The sequence below is a fragment of the Mus caroli genome, chromosome 2, assembly GCF_900094665.2.
Source record: "Mus caroli chromosome 2, CAROLI_EIJ_v1.1, whole genome shotgun sequence".
Lineage (NCBI taxonomy): Eukaryota > Metazoa > Chordata > Mammalia > Rodentia > Muridae > Mus > Mus caroli.
The window spans coordinates 26765596-26782965 of record NC_034571.1 but is presented as its reverse complement, the minus strand read 5'-3'; the positions used below and the strand labels follow the sequence as shown (position 1 = coordinate 26782965).

The 17370-nt window shown below is 49.6% G+C and overlaps 1 protein-coding gene across 1 annotated transcript in view; it reads left to right on the top strand.

The window, feature by feature from the left end:
- The first annotated feature begins 10475 nt into the window (after nt 1-10475).
- Nucleotides 10476-17370, top strand: part of Ptges (prostaglandin E synthase) — a 12502-nt gene continuing 5607 nt past the window's right edge. The window contains exons 1-2 of the mRNA XM_021155561.1: nt 10476-10674; nt 12844-12926. Of these exons, the coding sequence (XP_021011220.1) occupies nt 10546-10674; nt 12844-12926 (212 nt within the window). The 5' untranslated portion in view covers nt 10476-10545. The remainder of the gene's footprint in view (nt 10675-12843; nt 12927-17370) is intronic.

The following is a 17370-nucleotide window of genomic DNA, read 5'->3' as shown; positions in this document are numbered from 1 at the left end:
TCAACTCATCTCAGAGCCCAGAAAGGTTTCCCTAGGGGTTAGCAAAGAAACTCACTGAAGGTCTCCAATTGGCCCTGCTTGGACCAATCACCCCGGTTAGACATCAGGAACTTTATTGTCTGTTCTGGGTCTCAAGGCAAACACATGTTCTGGGATTGTAGGCATGCTGATGTGGTTCATGCACTGCAGAGGATTGTTTTGGGCCAGGGTTGGGAGGTAGCTCAGTGGTTCAAGTACCAGCTGCCCAAGCCTAGTGACCCTAGCTCTATCCCAAGAACCCACAACCCCTGTTTTTGTTTGTAATTAACAAACTCCTACAATGAGATTTGAACCCAGGTCAGGAGAACCCTTCCTGGCGCTCATGAGTCAGCTTGCCTGCACACTTAGCAGAAACAGCAGAAAACAAGAGAGTCTGTCTCATAAGGTGAAAAGAGAACAGACTTCTGAGAGCTGACCTGTGACCTTCCTCCACAGGGCCAGGCAGAGCGAGGACCACAGGACACGCTGACTTCAGAGGAGGCCACTGAGTTTTATCTTATTTTATTTGTTCCACCCCTGAGTGTTTATTTCCCCATCATTGGCTGTGTGCCCCAGGGGTCAGGAGCCAGCAGTCAGGGAGGAGTCACTTCCGGGCTCTTCCAAAATCCCACACGGATCCTCAGAATTGGCCAAGAGCTGCTTCAGCGATTCCCAGGAAATGCCAAGGAAAGAGCTGTGGTAAGCTCCAGGCTGCCCCAGGACAGCCTCCATAGAGAGTCCTCATTACTAGGTCAAGAGAGAAAAATCAAGCCGAGGGCTTCTCTCTACTCCTGTTCCTGCACATGACTCCTGGCCAGTGGCAAGGCAGGATAACAAGCTTATCCCTCAAGGTCAAAGAAACCCTGGGCCTCTTCTATAAGAAGCTCATACCCAGGGCTAGAGAGTTGGCTCAGACCTGCACAGCAATGGCTGTTCTTGCAGAGGACCTGGATTTTATTTCAGGTACCCGAATGACAGTTTACAAAGGTTTGTAACTCCAGTTCCAGGGGACCTAGCATCCTCTTCTGGCCTCCATGTACACTGTGTACCTGTGACAGAGACATATATGTAGCCAAAACACCCAGGTGAGCATGCGCACACACAAATAAGTAGATCTGAAAAAGTAGAAGGAGAAAGAGGAGGAGGAGGAAGAGAAGAATTGCTCATACTCAGCCAGAAATCTCACATCTTTAATCCCAGTATTCAGCAGTCAGGAGAAGATAACTAAGTGTTTCGAGACAAGTAATGTAATTCCATATGTATGTATGTATGTATGAATGTGTATATATATATATATATATATATATATATGCATGCATGCATGTATGTGTGCATATATGTATGTATGTGTGTGTATATACGTGCATATATGTATGAAATAGGGTTTCACTATGTCGCCCTCCCTGGCTATCCTGAAACTCACTCTGTAGACCAGGCTGGCCTCAAACTCACACAGATCCATCTTCATCTGTCACGGTGCTTGGCACAACTATATTTATTTTTAAATACCATTTACAACATACTTTGATCTTAACATTATTATTGTCCTTACAAAATTTAGAAAACAATTTTAATGAGATAATCTTAAGTAAAAACCCACTCAGGAGGCTGTATCTAAAACACAAAAAACATACGGTACCTTAGCTAGCCAACAATTATAAACATAGGTAAACTGTCTTAATAGTTCTTGCCCTTTTAACAAAATTTACATTATTTATTAAAGATTTAAGTTATAACAGGTCCCTTGAAATGGTTTTTTAGAAAAAACATTCACATCGCTTCCCAGCCTTTTGGCTAAGATCAAGTGTAGAAAAAGCATTCACTTTTTACTATGTTGGAGGCATTAAATATGGGCTAATGTTAGGACCAGGTGTGTTGGCTAACACCTTTAACCCCAGCACCTGCCCAGTCAGAGGCAGGTGAATCTCAGAGTTCAAGGCCAGCATGGTCCACAAAGTGAGTTCTGGGTCAGCCTGGTCTAACTAGTGAGATCCTACACCCCCCCCAAAAAAAAAAAACCCAAAACCCTTGTGGTTAAATATACTTTTCTTTTTTTTCTTTTTTATTTATTTATTATATGCAAGTACACTGTAGCTGTCTTCAGACACTCCAGAAGAGGGTGCCAGATTCGTTGCGGATGGTTGTGAGCCACCATGTGGTTGCTGGGATTTGAACTCTGGACCTTCGAAAGAGCAGTCGGGTGCTCTTACCCACTGAGCCATCTCACCAGCCGTAAATATACTTTTCTTATTGGACAAAGCCCTTGTTTTTTAAGTAGCCATTGCTTTAAGTATATAAAATTCCTTTAGAAAATGTTGTGCTTGTAGAATATTCCTGCTAAATTGCATAGTGATTACAGACCTTGTTCTAGTAAACAAATACTTAGATATAATCTGTTTATTAGATAAATAATGCACAGCCTTGTAAGAGACTTTTCATGGTGATAACTAAATTCAGATCAGCCCCAGAATCTTCTTCCAAAGATAAAACCAGGTGATTTCATTAACTGAAAGAACAGGACGGTACCCAGGTCACTCCTAGGAGGAGCTGAACATTCTCACATCATCTGAGGCTAGCCTGGTCTACAGAGTGAGTTCCAGGACAGCCAGGGCTACACAAAGAAACCCTGTCTCAAAAAACAAAACAAAAGTATGTCAGGTGTGGTGGTGCAGCCCAGCTCAGCTGTCATTCCCCCCCCTGCCCCCTCCCCCCCATTGCACTGTAGTTTGTATGCCAACTGTCAAAAGCCCCAAATCCAGTCTTTTAGAATCAGTTTCTGTCACTGACTTTTTTTTCCAGAAGAACTACACAGAAATCTGGAGCCACTACCCCTACCAAAAGAGGAGAGAGCTTTTAAAACACACACACACACACACACACACACACACAACTAAGAGAGCTAAAAACAAGCCCTTTCTGATCAGCCACAATTAACTTTAACACCGCCTGAGATGGGATCAGGCATATTAACTGTGCTCATGTCTCTTGCCTGGGACTTTGCTGTAAGCAACCGCTGACAACCTTGGGCTGGTGTGGAGCGCTAGAGGAGCTGGCTTCTGCACGCTCTTCTGCCCACTCTTAGCTGCTGGTGCTGCCAGCCTCATTTTCCCAGGGGATAGGGAACTGGTAATGGGCAGTAGCTTGCAGGCCTTGGGCAACTGGTGGAACCCTAGATACCTGTGTTGTCCTCTCCCTGGCCTGCTGGGGGTGACGCTGCAGTTTCTCACGGTGTGCCAGGAGAGGTTGGAATCTAAATGCTTGCTCTCGGTACCCATGTCAGAGGTTAACGTGTAAGATGCACAGTTACTTAGCAACTTCCTGTTTTCCCCTGTCGGGGCTCTGAGAGGATGCTGGGACGGACCAAGGCCATGCAGTCAAGCCAGATGCAACATCAAATTGTTGAGACTTCTGGTTCCAATTCCAGCTCTGCACAGACAGCTGGCTTGGGAAGGAAAGAAGTGCAGAGAGGGCACCCGAGTCTCTAGGTGTCAAAGTGGAGTGCTGCCACCTCTATTTACAGCCAGTATAAGGACAGACTTCTCCACACTGTACAAAAACAGATCGTCACAAACTCCACTGCCTTAGTCAGTGGCTGGGCTGCGTCAGAGGTGACCAACAGGCCATGGGAAATCTCTGTGTGATGCTGTTGGTGACCTAGGGTGACTGAGATCTGCCTCGGTCCTTGTTTGTATCCCTGCCATTTTGGAGGCAGTTTTCTTCCCTGCATTTGTCTGTCTTTCTTAGCAGCCTGCTGGAACTCACTCTGTAGACCAGGCTGGCCTCAAACTCAGTTCCACCTGCCTTTGCTCCTGAGAGCTGTTGGGTTTTATGTTTGGTTTGCTTTGGGTATTTTGAGATAGAATCTCAGATAAGGCAGGCTGGCCTTGAACTTCTGATCCTCCTGTCTCTACCTCCAAGCCTCCTGAGTCCTGGGATTACAGGGGTAGAACAGGACATCCAGTTCTTAAAGTTGTTGGGGGTGGTGCATTGCGGTACTGAGAACTGAGCACAGGGTGTGTGCTAGGCTCTGTGTTTCCTCCTCTGTAATGGTTCGCTAGCCCTGTGTTTCCTCCGATGTAATGGTTCACTAGCTGTCGTTTCTAGACACTGTCGTCGTGTTCTCTAACTGAGGCAGCCACCACCACATGCCTCGACCTCCCCACTACAGGAATCACAGCCATGTGCCACCAGGACCTGCTCTTACTGCTGAGGTCCCAGGTCCCTGCCCTCAGGCTGTCAGCCATGGCTTTTCTTGGTCCTCCTGCCTGGCACTGCCTCCATCTGGACTTTGCTATGGGAGTGATGAGGCTGGGCGCCTTGTGCACAAACTTGAGGGCATCAAGGGGTGTGGTGGGAGTCTGCAGGTAGATTCTGGAGGGTGGAGGAAGTTCCCTAGGATGGCGGCCTCATAAGTAAAATGGGACAGGTGTGTGTGTGTGTGTGTGTGTGTGTGTGTGTGTGTGTATGTGTGTGTGTGTGTGTGTTCCAGGCTACTTTACTGGTGGTCACAACTTTTGACAAGTCAGGTCTGGCCACTCTCCCACAACAATCTAATAAAAAGGACCAAATTAAAAGTAGAAAGCAGGCCAGGTGTGGTGGCACACACCTTTAATCCTAGCACTTGGGAGGCAGAGGCAGGCAAATTTCTGAGTTCGAGGCCAGCCTGGTCTACAAAGTGAGTTCCAGGATAGCCAGGGCTACACAGAGAAACCCTGTTTCAAAAAAAAAAAAAAGTAGAAAGCAGACAGGAAGATCTCTTTAGCGTTGTCTCATTGTGAGATGGGACACAGAGAGCTAGCCAACCCCCCCCCACCCCCCCGCCCAGTCTACCTTGGGTCCTGAAATAAGAAGTCAGTTTAATACAGAGCAGAAATGTGCACAGCCAAGCAGTCTGCCACTGACTCCTCCTCATCTGAAAGGCGAGAAAGACCGTTTCCGCTCTGTCTCGCACCCCTGTCTTCCCCTTCATGAGATCCCAGGGGAGCCCCACTGTCCTGGGGGCCCATCTTCAACAGTATCATAGCCAAAGTGTCTCTTTACAATCCTCGTATCTGTCAGACTGGCTAAAGGCAGATCAGGATTCATGAAGATGGTCCCCAGAAAAGCTGTGTGTCATATGACCCAGGAGCAGAGTGGAGACAGGACTAGGGAAAGGTCTGCCTTTGATGTTGGTGGCAAAAGAACACAGAACTCATGTTTAACAGAATCAACCAGTCAAATAAAAGAGGGAACTCCCTGAGACTCTTGGGGATGAGTTAGCTGTCTGTCAGGGCTTGAGGTATTTCCAGAAGCTATAGGGACATTCCTGGTGAAGAGCTCCTTTTTATTACGAATTGTCGATGTTATCAGCTTGTTGTCTTAACAGACATTGTACATTTTAATTAAAGCAGGTTGCCTGTGATGTTTGTTTGTTTGTTTGCTTCCTTAAAAAAAAAAAAAAAAGCGGGCTGGAGAGATGGCTCATCGGTTAAGAGCACTGACTGCTTCTCCAGAGGACCTCAGTTCAAATCCCAGCAACCACATGGTGGCTCACAACCATCTGTAATGGGATCTGATACCCTCTTCTGGTGTGTCTGAAGACAGTGACAGTGTACTTACATATAATAAATAAATCGTTTAAAAAAAAAAGCAACTTGATTGCCTAGGATTTTGTTAATCAGGTAAGACCAACCAGTTTGAGGTAGTTATCTTTAGAGCTTTGCATCTTTGCAAATACTTTTTTTTGTTTTGTTTTGTTTTTTTCAAGACAGGGTTTCTCTGTATAGTCCTGGCTGTCTTGGAACTCACTTTGTAGAACAGGCTGGCCTCGAACTCAGAAATCTGCTTGCCTCTGCCTCCTGAGTGCTGGGATTAAAGGCGTGCGCCACCACGCCCGGCTAAATACTTTCAGGTTGCTAACCATCATGTTGGAGACAGTTAGAGTGCCTGATCAGTAGTGCTTGCAGCATCTCTTCCTTCTTTGAAACCTTGCTCTATATGTGTTTTTCTTTTCTCCTGAAAAGTTGCCTATCCATGCTAGCTAGCTATGGAATGTACTTTGGGTCAGTTTTTTTTTTTTAATATTTATTTATTTATTTAATGTATACAAGTACACTGTAGCTGTCTTCAGACACACCAGATGAGGGCATCAGATCTCATTATAGATGGTTGTGAGCCACCATGTGGTTGCTAGGATTTGAACTCAGGACCTCTAGAAGAGCAGTCAGTGCTTTTAACCACCAAGCCATCTCTCCAAGCCCACTTTCGGTCAGTTTTAAGTGCTGTTTAGGGGATTGACTTTCTCAGCCTGAGACATCATCTCCCAATGGGTCTCAGGGCATCCTGCCTTGCCCAGACACTGGGTGACCCATCCTCAGATATGTCTTCCAGTGAGAGCCGGTATAGACTCTTCTGACCCAGGAATAGGTCACTTTGGTCTGGCTTCCCCAAGGTCAGCAGGTCATGAAATGTTCCTCCTGACTCCTCCACGCATTCGGGGGAAGGGAACAAGTTGCTTCTCCTTTTGGTGTCTCTGTCACCAGGCATTCATAAAATTCCTCAGCTAAAGGCTTGGCAAGGTCACGGGAGAAGCTGCAGAAAAGAAATTTTGCATCTGAGGAGGAATGTCAGGAGACAAAGGCCAAATGATAGTGAAAATGTTTCAAAGACATGAAAACCAAGACAAATAAAACAAAATCTGAAAATGCCTTCAAGGTTCCAAAAGCAAAGAGAACTAAGCGAACCAGTCAGAATCCGGAAGGCCTTTAGCGCTCCAAAGGCCAGCGAGCAGGCCAAGCACCTCAGATCAAAATGCTTTCAAAGTTTCTAAACTAATTAGACACCCACACCGAAACATGGTCATTGAAAGCAGGCCAGAAAGGTATTATCAAAGGGGGACCTTCTTTATCCAGCTCGGAATAAAGTCTGGAGCCATTTTGCGTGACCATGACCCCGGAACACAGAGTCAGGTCACACCATGGTCCAATGTGGAAGCAGTTTCATGGAGTCCGCATGGTTTCACAGAGGAGAGACAATTAAGAGTTAAAGGGCAAGTTTAAAATGCATTAGTGGGTACATCAGAGAGGGGGGTACAGGAGATGGCAGGAGCTATTCCATAGGCCTAAGATGTTCTCTAATGGCACCATGGCTTTTGGCTAGGTAGAAACTAGTTCAGTATATCCTAGGAGGATTTTTAACCTATTGCCATGAGATGTCTGTTCTGGTGTGGAGATAAGGGAATTCGCCTCTGGACCTGTAACATTCCAACCTGTGCACAGGCCTGAATTCCTAATCAGCCATCAGTCTCTGCGGACACAGCCCCCGTCCAGTTTTCCCTCACAGGCAGATGCAGCTTCTTAAGAGTTTTTGTTTATTGCTGGGATGGTACTTTGTCTGCTTCAGTGCTGGAGCTTGTAGCTTGTCTCAGAGTGGGCCAAGCAAGGCATGGCTGTCCCTCTCCACCCCTTAGCCCATGGAGGGCTGCACACTAAAGGCCCCTGTGGCTGGATCTGGTTTATGATCTGGCAGAACATAGAGCCTACAGAAAACAGCCTCACCACTGAGATTCATATGTAGTTTTCTGGTGCTCAGGGATGGACTGGGCAACTGCTCTGCTGCTGAGACACAGCTCTGGGCTTTGACTGAGGGCCTTATTGTATGTGTTTGTCAGTGAATGTGTGTGTGAGAGTGTGTATAATGTAAGTGTGTAGCATGTGTCTGTGTCTGCAGGAGTAGAGGCCAGAGGAGGACATCGGGTGTCCAGTTTTTGTTTTTTTGTTTTTTTTTTTTTCGTTTTTCGAGACAGGGTTTCTCTTTATAGCTCTGGCTGTCCTGGAGCTCACTTTGTAGACCAGGCTGGCCTCGAACTCAGAAATCCGCCTGCCTCTGCCTCCCAAGTGCTGGGATTAAAGGCATGCGCCACCACGCCCGGCTGGGTGTCCAGTTTTATCACACCTGTTTTCTGCTTTACTTCCTGGAGATGGGATCTCTCAGCAGACCTGGAGCTAGACAGGTCAGACCCATGATCCTCAGGCCTCTGTGCTGCACACACTGGCGTTACTTACTGGCTGTTACAGGACAGCTGAGGATTGGAACTTGGGTTCTCAGGATACTAAGCAAGCACTCTTACCACTGAGCCTTGTGTAGTCTAGGGTGGCCTAAAACTCAGTGTGTGTCCAAGGTCGACCTCAAATATCTGATCCTCCTGTCTCTACCTCTGGAGTGCCATTTTGATGGTTGACTCTGTGCGCGCGCGCGCGCGCGCGCGCGTGTGTGTGTGTGTGTGTGTGTGTGTGTGTGTGTGTGTGCGCGCGCGCGCGCGTGCATGCACACACACATATACATTCAAGGACCATGGCATAAGTATGGAGGTCAGAGAAGCCAGTTCATCGCCGAGCTTTCTGACCTGAAGCAGATCCCTGGCAAGGAGAGCAGAAAGCTGGCCTCGTGCCCAGCTCCCCATCCTGTACCCACAAATAAAACCTGCTTTAGAACAGCCAGACCTTTCCATGGCCAGTTCCCTGGGAGATATTTATCTCTTATCTAGTACTGCTAAGCCTTGTGTGGTGACCCTGTGCTTTGGAAACACAAACAGCTTGTCAAGCATATCTTTAGTTCAGATTGTAAATCAGCGAGAAGCCACCCACAGCCCCAGCAGCAAGGATTCCCTCCTGTCAATCCAGCTAGGCAGGAACCCTCTTCTGAGTAGGGGGAAACTGAGGCTCCGGTGTCCTCAGCAAGGAAGAGCTACTGCGTAGCGGGTGCTCTGTATCCTCGTTTGTAGACATGAATATTTTTCCGACTTAATCTTTTTTACACTTACTATCCGTGAGTATACTCTCCAGCAGAGGACAGCCTGCTTAGGTGGATTCTATCCTCCTACCATGTAGATCTGGGAGAGAATCTCACCGATTCAAGCTGGTGGAGCGTACCTTTCCCTACTGAGCCATCTCATCAGCCCTGACTTTTGAAACAGGGTTTAATATATCCTAGGCTGGCCTCAAGTTCACTATGTAGCCAAGGATGGCCTTGAACTCCTGGTCTGGTCTCCACTTGAGTGCTGGGATCACTGGTATATAGGACATATATCTCCAACCAAGACCCTTTTAATTCCAGCAACTGCTATGGTGTGTGCGTGTGTATGTGTGTGTGAGACAAGATAGTCAGTTTCATTTTATAGCGAGGGAAATTGGATCAGAGCCCAGAGCCACATTGGTGCTCTAAGGACTGGCTAAGTTTACCAGCCGAGTGGGCTTCAGGCTAGATGCCCCTAGATCTCTTGCTTTGAGGCATGCATGGGCAGGCTGATGGTGATGTTCCTTTGGCCAGATTACTGTCCTTTTCGATCTAGCTGACTGAGGAAGGGAGCGATCAGGGAAGGTGTGTATTTGTCATTTGCTGGCAGCAGAGGCAGGGGGATGCTCGGAGCTCACTGGCCTGTCAGGCTGGCAGAATGATGAGCTCCAGAGCAGTGGAAGATCAGACCTCAAAATGTAACAGGGCCAGGCTGTGGTGGTGCATGCCCTCGAGGGGCCAAAGCAGGGAGCTCTCTGAGTTCCAGGCCATGGGGGGTAGTTAGGTGCTTAAGCTAGTGAGACCTGAATGTGACTCACATGGCAGAACAAAACCATCATCAGCAAGTTATCTTCTGACTTTCTTTTTTTTTTTTCGAGACAGGGTTTCTCTGTGTAGCCCTGGCTGTCCTGGCACTCACTTTGTAGACCAGGCTGGCCTCGAACTCAGAAATCCGCCTGCCTCTGCCTCCCGAGTGCTGGGATTAAAGGCGTGCGCCACCACGCCCGGCTATCTTCTGACTTTCATACAGGTACTGTGGCACACAATAAATAAATAAACGTAATTTTAAAAGAAATTAAAAGTTAAGATGGACAATTGAGAAAGTCATGTGACAGCAGCTACTGGCTTCCACACAAAGGTGCACACATGTGAATATCCCCACCCATATGCAAATACACACACCCAAATGAACACGCACACACACACACACACACACGAATTGGTAATTGGGGGTCTGTGTCCTGTTAAGGATGGCAGAAGGATCTGTCTCCTCACCTTCCATCTTGCAGAGACAACCCGCCTCCATGGCTGCATGTCCAGCATTATAGCGGCAACACATTAGCATAAATGCCCTGGTTCTCACACCCTCTACCTGCTCTTTCGGAAGGTGGGCATGGGTCAGTGATATGCAGACTGGGGTCGGCGACCTGATGTTAAGTGAGAAAACAGTCTATGTAGTCTGAGGCTTTCAAAAGAACAATGGTCCTGAGCCAAGGATGGCGTGGGACACCTCCATTCCTCTGCTTCCCACCCCCCAGCCCCACCCCACACCCGGCACTTGGAGCAGAAGTCTCTGGGTTCCTTCTTGACTTGAGCAGGGGGCCTGCTGCGGGTGATCAGGGTGGGCGGGGAGTGGGCGGGGGTGACCGCCTACTCAGGACTTGGCCCGCCTCCTCCTCTCCATAAGCCGCCTGTGGGACAGTCTCACTCTCAGTCCCGGTGTCCCCGAGTTGAAGCCCAGGCCGGCTAGCCGAGATGCCTTCCCCGGACCTGGTGATGGAGAGCGGCCAGGTGCTCCCGGCCTTTCTGCTCTGCAGCACACTGCTGGTCATCAAGATGTACGTGGTGGCTGTCATCACAGGCCAGATGAGGCTGCGGAAGAAGGTACGTTCGCTGGTGGAGGGAGGGGGGGCGGGCGCTGGAGGAGAAGGGGATCAGCACTGTGCTGGCTTTTCCCTGCAAGAAAGTCTGGGGACTGAAAAAACGTGGCCGAGATGTGTATGCCGGCGTGCGGTGGGAGCTGCTTCAAGGCTGCCGCCACCGCAGCCCTTCTGGAAGCTGGCTTGGCCTTCAGCTCCTGAACCCTCTTGGTTTGAGAGTACTCGGGGGCTCCCTCGCGAGTGGAGCACAGGGACTCTCGACAGCGAGAGGTCTCCCGACCTGGCAGTTTCCCGGCAGGCAGGGAGATCTCATATCTGGGTGGAGTGGGAACCCGCAACGCAGGAGCCTAAGAAGTCTTCCCGTGGAAATTCCCACTCCCCATGGACGCCGCACACACTTGTGGCACCCTAGAGGGTGCCTTGAGGGATCACAGACATTCTCTGGTCCCAGTCCGGGCAAAGACACCAAGGTAAAAGAACCTACGTGGAGCTGGTGGGAGTAGCCAGGGCTCCCAGACCCCTTCTAGGGCTCCATTGGAAGCGCCTAGAAAGTAGAAGCACTGCAGCATCTGTCCTTTACAGACACTCTCCCCTAAACCAACATTTGTCCAGCCCAGAGGCGAGGGACATGGACTAAGGGATGGGACGGGGTGGGCCGCTTGCCCTCCTGCCAGGTTCAGTCCCTGCCTGGGGCAGGTACTGACAGGAATGAAGGCAGGGCCACCACTGACTGACTGACTGTCTCTCATTCTTCTGCTTTGGTTTGTCCTGGGACACAGATGCCAGGGAGAGATAGCTACATTCTGTTCTTGTCCCTTCTGTAGGGCCCCCAAAGTTGAGCACTAAGTCACCACCAGGAAGGCAGTAAGAGTTAGCTTACCCTGGTTTTCCAGTGAGTTAAGGAGATGCCTTGCCTACTATGGGATCCTTCCATCCCCTTTGAAGTTAACTCTCTGGCTGATTTCCTCCAGGGCTCCTCTCCTCATGGGAGATGCAGGGGTGGAGGGGAGCCTTCTCTGCTTTGGGCCCTGGGGCTCCTCTATTTCTGCCAAGTGGGACCAGGAAATCACACTCTGCATTGAGAGGACGGGAGCCGGCTCAGGATCCTCTTTTCCCCAGCAGCCTGGAGATGTGGCTCTGAGAGGAAGCTCGGAGTCCCTCTCAGAACCTGGAGACTTGAATGGTGAACACCCCACCCATGCTGGTCCTTAAGACTGGTTCCTACTGGAATCTGCAATGAACAGGAGCAGCCGCAGGTCTTTCCTGGAAGTGCATGCTGAGTGCCCCTTGACCCACTAGAGGTGGCTCCCTGATAGCTCATTACAGGAACTCCACTGGTGGCAAAGCTGGGCCCTCAGAGTTGGGGCTTCGGAGGCAAGAGGGAGGAATTCTGGGTAGGAGATCCTGGCCTTCTTCTTCGTCATTTTACATTTTTCTCAGGCAGGGCTCATCTACCAGCTCCAGGGACAGCCGGAAGTGAAGCCTGAGCCTCGCTCCCCTCACAGTTTAGACAGGTTCATTGAGATGTCACCAGAGTTGATGGGGAGTTTTGCCAAATAGCTGCAAGTCAGTCATGTGCAGAGGCCCTCAAAGACAGAAGTGTGACCTTGGGCTCCCCGGCTTTATCAATGAGGCCCCACTGCTCCTTTTCATCCTGAGTTTACAGAGGAGGCTGCTGGAGAGCAGGGAGCATCAGAGCCTGGTGCTCAAGGAGTGGCCTTAATGGCTTCTACCTAGCTGTTTGTTTTACTTTTTTGAGACAGGGTCTTACTATGAAGACCAGGCTGCCCTTGAACTCACTGAGGTCCACCTACCTCTCTGCCTCTAGAGGGCTGGGATTAAAGGCATGAGCCACTGTGCTCTGGTGTTTGTCTTATTTGAATTTACTTTTTGAGGTTCTGGGACTGGAACCTAGGGAGGGATCCGTGCCAGGCAAACAGGGCCTCGAGCCCCTCCTGATTGTGTTCTAGACCAGCTAGGCACCCTGAGCCAGCGCAGGAGGGTGCTTTCACCTTGAGTTTCCTTACCGTGAGCTTCGGTTCTGTGGCACAGGAAGAGGCTCAGGGGAATGGTCGGTCGGTCCTGTAGGTGGCTGTCCTTTTGCCTAGCCCCTGAGCCCTGTCCTCAGACAGGAACCTCCTCAGGGTTGTGAGCCTCACCTGCTGTGTTTCAGGCTTTTGCCAACCCCGAGGACGCGCTGAAACGTGGAGGCCTCCAGTATTACAGGAGTGACCCAGATGTGGAGCGCTGCCTCAGGTGAGTACCTGTCAGTGTCTGGAACTTGGCCACATACCCGGCTGGCACCTGTTCTTGCAGAGTTTCTGAACTGGGGACTTGGGAGTCCCCCGTGTGCCTAACAGTGTCTGTGGGTCTGATTTCTCAGGCTATTATAGTTTACTCATTACCTTTGTCTTGGAAAAACAAATTCTCACCACCTGGAATTACAAAGTTAGTTCAAGGTTGATGGTGCACATCTAAATCCCAACGCCTGGGAGGTAGACCAGAGTTCTAGGCCAACCAGAGTGAGAACATTATTTTTTTTTAAAGATTTATTTATTTTTATTTATATGACTACACTGTAGCTGTCTTCAGACACACACCAGAAGATCCATTACAGATGGTTGTGAGCCACCATGTGGTTGCTGGGAATTGAACTCAGGACCGCTGGAAGAGCAGTCAGTGCTCTTAACCGCTGAGCCATCTCTCCAGCCCCCGTTGAGTGAGGCCAAACAGAAAAAGAAATGCAAGTGAGATACAGTGGCTTACACCTGTGATCGCAGCACCTGGGAGGTCCAGGGAGGAAGCGCGGGAATTAAGACCAGCCTCTACTACAATTTGAGAACCAACTCCTGCAAGTGGGTCTCCAACTTGTGTATGCATGCATGTACACATATACATCCTCTTTTGCTGTCTATTTCTTTTTTTGTTTGTTTGGGTTTTTTTGTTTGTTTGTTTTTTTAAGAGACAGGGTTTCTCTGTGTAGCCCTGGCTGTCCTGGAACTCACTCTGTAGACCAAGCTGGCCTCGAACTCAGAAATCCGCCTGCCTCTGCCTCCCAAGTGCTGGGATTAAAGGCGTGCGCCACCACCGCCCGGTGTAAAAATAATTTTTAAAGTGAGTCTTAAGGCTAGGTATTGTGGCACACACCCATGATGACAATGTTTTGGACACTGAGGCAGAAGAATTGCCTTGCGTTCCAGGCTGGTATAGGCTAGAGGTGAAAGCGTAGCCTCATAAAGCTCGAAACAAAAAGGGCTTGGTTGTGTAAACTTCCCGTAGAGACTAGAAGTCGGTTTTTAGCAGCTGGCTCAGTACTGGAATCTGGGAATATTTCTTTGCTGTCTCATCGGTAATCCAGAGTGGAGAGGGGGTACTGGGGTGATAACAGCAAGGAAGATGGGCAGCTGCACCCGGTAAGGTGTGAAACAGAGCAGCACACATGGTTCCCAGTGTGTCCCCTGCCTCAGGCTGACATGAGTGGGACGCTGTTGCTTTCTCAACAGAATTCCCCTCTGAAAACCAAGTCCGGGAGGTTTTCCTTATGTTTTCCTTAGTCACTGACAATAATGTACACACTTGTGGTTTTTAAAAAAATGACAGCTACGTGTCATAGGAAGTGGGACTCCAGGTTACTCACCCTTTCCAGCAGAAATACTGGCTAATCTCTATGTGTTCCATCTGGCAATGTCCCTTTGTTGTTCAGTGAGCACCTACTATGTGGCAGGCACCGACACCAGGCACTGCTGGTCCATGAATAAGCGGTCGTGCCCAAACATGACCCTATATTGGTGACTCTTGGTTGTCTGGGCAATTCTGAGCTACTGAGCGGGAAAGTAAGAGATCCAGGCAGTCAACAACGTGTGCTGAAGGCTGGATCCTGGAACATAAACTGCTTTGTAGATTAGCACATGCTAGAGACAAACCAGCCTGACTCTGGGGGCAATCGGGGGCCATGTTTAAAGAATGGAACCTGAGTGGCAGGACAGGATACAGTGGATAAGAGCACTTGTTCTTTCAGAGGACTCAGTCAGGTTCGATTCCCAGCACCACGTGGTGCCTTTTTCTGACTTGCTCAGGCACTAGGTATACATGTGGTGCACATACATACATACATGCAGGCAAGCAGGCAGAATACTCACACAGATCATAGAATAGAAGAATTTTGTTGCTGTCTTTGTTTTTGGGAGCAGGGTTTTTCTGTGTAGTCTAGCTGTCTTCCAGTCACAGAGGTCAGCCTGCCTTTGCCTCCCAAGTGCTAGAATTAAAGGTACAAACTTGGCCTAAAACTTTTTTTTAAGATTAAAAAGATTATAAAGAAGAATGCACCTGGAATTCTGGCCCAAGGGGTTATCAGTGGCAGGAGTTCAAAGCCAGCCTTAGCTGCACAATGCGATGGAGGCCTTATGTCAATGTGTAAGGAGCAATGAAATCCTGAGTGTGTATTGTTAACATGGGAATGTCCATGCCAAAGACACGGGGGCCACAAAGCCTTCCCCTGGCCCCAGTGTGACCTGTGGCAGGTTGTGAAAAAAGTAGAAGCTGCAGCTGCTTACACTTTGTTTTTTGTTTTTGTTTCGAGACAGGGTTTCTCTGTGTAGCCCTGGCTGTCCTGGAACTCACTTTGTAGATCAGGCTGGCCTGGAACTCAGAAATCTGCCTGCCTCTGCCTCCCGAGTGCTGGGGTTAAAGGCGTGCGCCACCACGCCCAGCTATGACCTACTTACACCTGAAGACCTATTCTCCTACAGAGACCTGATCCCTCCCCCGTTCTGTACCTGATACACTCGAAGAGGAGAGTGTGGCCCACCAACCCCAGCTTTTCTGCAAGCAGATCTGTTCTTTCCTTCCTCTCTGCCCCAGTCAGAACAAGTCCCAGCCTTCCTGGACAGGTGCCTGCCACCTTTTTCGCCCACGACAACTTGCCTGCGTTTGCAGATGGGGATGTTTTTGCCTGCAGTTGTGTGGGAATTCTAACATGGGGCTGTTTCCCCAGGGGGAATACCTGACCAAGCCTCTTCCTGTTTCTCACTGTTAGGGCTTTTAGTCTGAGGAAAGCAGCTTGCCAGGTAAACTGGGCTGCCTCTGCTCCTCAAAGGACAGTGTCCTGCCTATTCATCAACAGTGGACACAGGCTCAGAGAGGGAGGGACACCTGCCTGTGACCTCAGAGCTCGCTGGTGGTAGTCAGAGCTGGTGGCCCCAGGTGGAACCCCTACTTCTCACTAGGGTGGGTGAGGGCCTGTGGCAGGTTATCATCTCCAGGAAGCAACCACAGCAATGTCTAGACCAGGGCTAGTGATTTGGAAGTGGCCATGATGGGAGGGGCCAGTGACAGGGCCTGGCATTCTGTTTTTCCATCCCTACTCTCTGGGTACAACACACATGTGTTCCCACACTTAGGGGAGTGATGTTATCTATAGAGATCAAAGTGGTTTGCCAAGGTCTGGCCCCCCAAGGCTGTAATCCCATCTTGCAGGAGGGCTAAGCCTTGGCATCTCGTTGCCTCAGCCCCACCCCTTGCCAAGTTCCCTCTTGCACCTCCCCCTTTGGCACCAAGCTCTGCCCTCCTTGAACCCTGAGCTCACGTACGTGCATGTGTGCGTGCGTGCATGCGGAGTCGGGGGGTGGGGGTGTGAGCTGGCAGAAACATGTTGCTGAGCAGTTCAGCCAGCTGCTGCCGTCGTCGCCCAGGCCTGGGGTCACCAGAGTTCTCTCCCCACCACTGCTGAAAAGCAGCCCTGTTCCGACGATGATGACGTGTGTTGAGGGTGAGGGGCAGGCCTGATGCCACAGGGGGCTGTGCAGGTCTTGTCTGGTGGGAACTGGCTTTGGGCAACTTTTGCCTCCGTCTGGATAGTGGTTACTATTAGAGTGACACACTGGCGTGACACACTCCCTGTACGTGACTCCTTCCATGCCTCTGTTGGGATCCTGTGGCAGGGGAGGACAGGTGAACTTGTTTGTTTTTTCAACATCCTGGTTTCCCCATTCCTACCTGCACCCTGCACCACTGTGGCTTTGTGGGGCTCCGTTGTGGTTTCAGACAGAGGGAGGGAGGTGCTCAGTTAGAGCTCTATCCACTCCCAGCCCCCTCTCCTGCATGGCCATCCTTTTGCTGCCTTTCTTCAGGGGGGGCAGCCATACAGAAGAGGACCCCCTCCTCCTAGCCCCCCCTCCTCCTTGCACTTCCCTACCCAGTCTACAGGATTGTTTATGTTTGTTCTCAGTCTGACCTGGTTTTGTTTTTTTGTTGTTGTTGTTGTTGTTGTTTTGTTTTGTTTTGTTTTTTTTTTGTGGTTTTCCCCTTCCCTTTCTCCCTCTTGCTCTGGCCTCTGCTCACTGGCCTCTGCTCACTCCCTGTCCCCTCTCGCTCCGGCCCACAGGTTTCTTTATTTGTTTCTCATTTCGGATGGTTGTGAGCCACCATGTGGTTGCTGGGATTTGAACTCATGACCTCTGGAATAGCAATTCAGTGCTCTTAACCACTGAGCCATCTCACCAGGCCCTGGTTTTGTTTTTGATATAGTCTCAGGTAGCCCAGGCTGGCCTCTAACTTCATGTAGCTAAAGATAACCTTGAACTTCTGATGCCTTTACCTCTCCAATGCTAGAGTGACAGGCATGTGCCTCCATCCCTTGTTTATGTGCTGCTGGGGACTGTGTCTTGACAAGGGTACCAGCTAGGCCATATTCTTTTTTTGG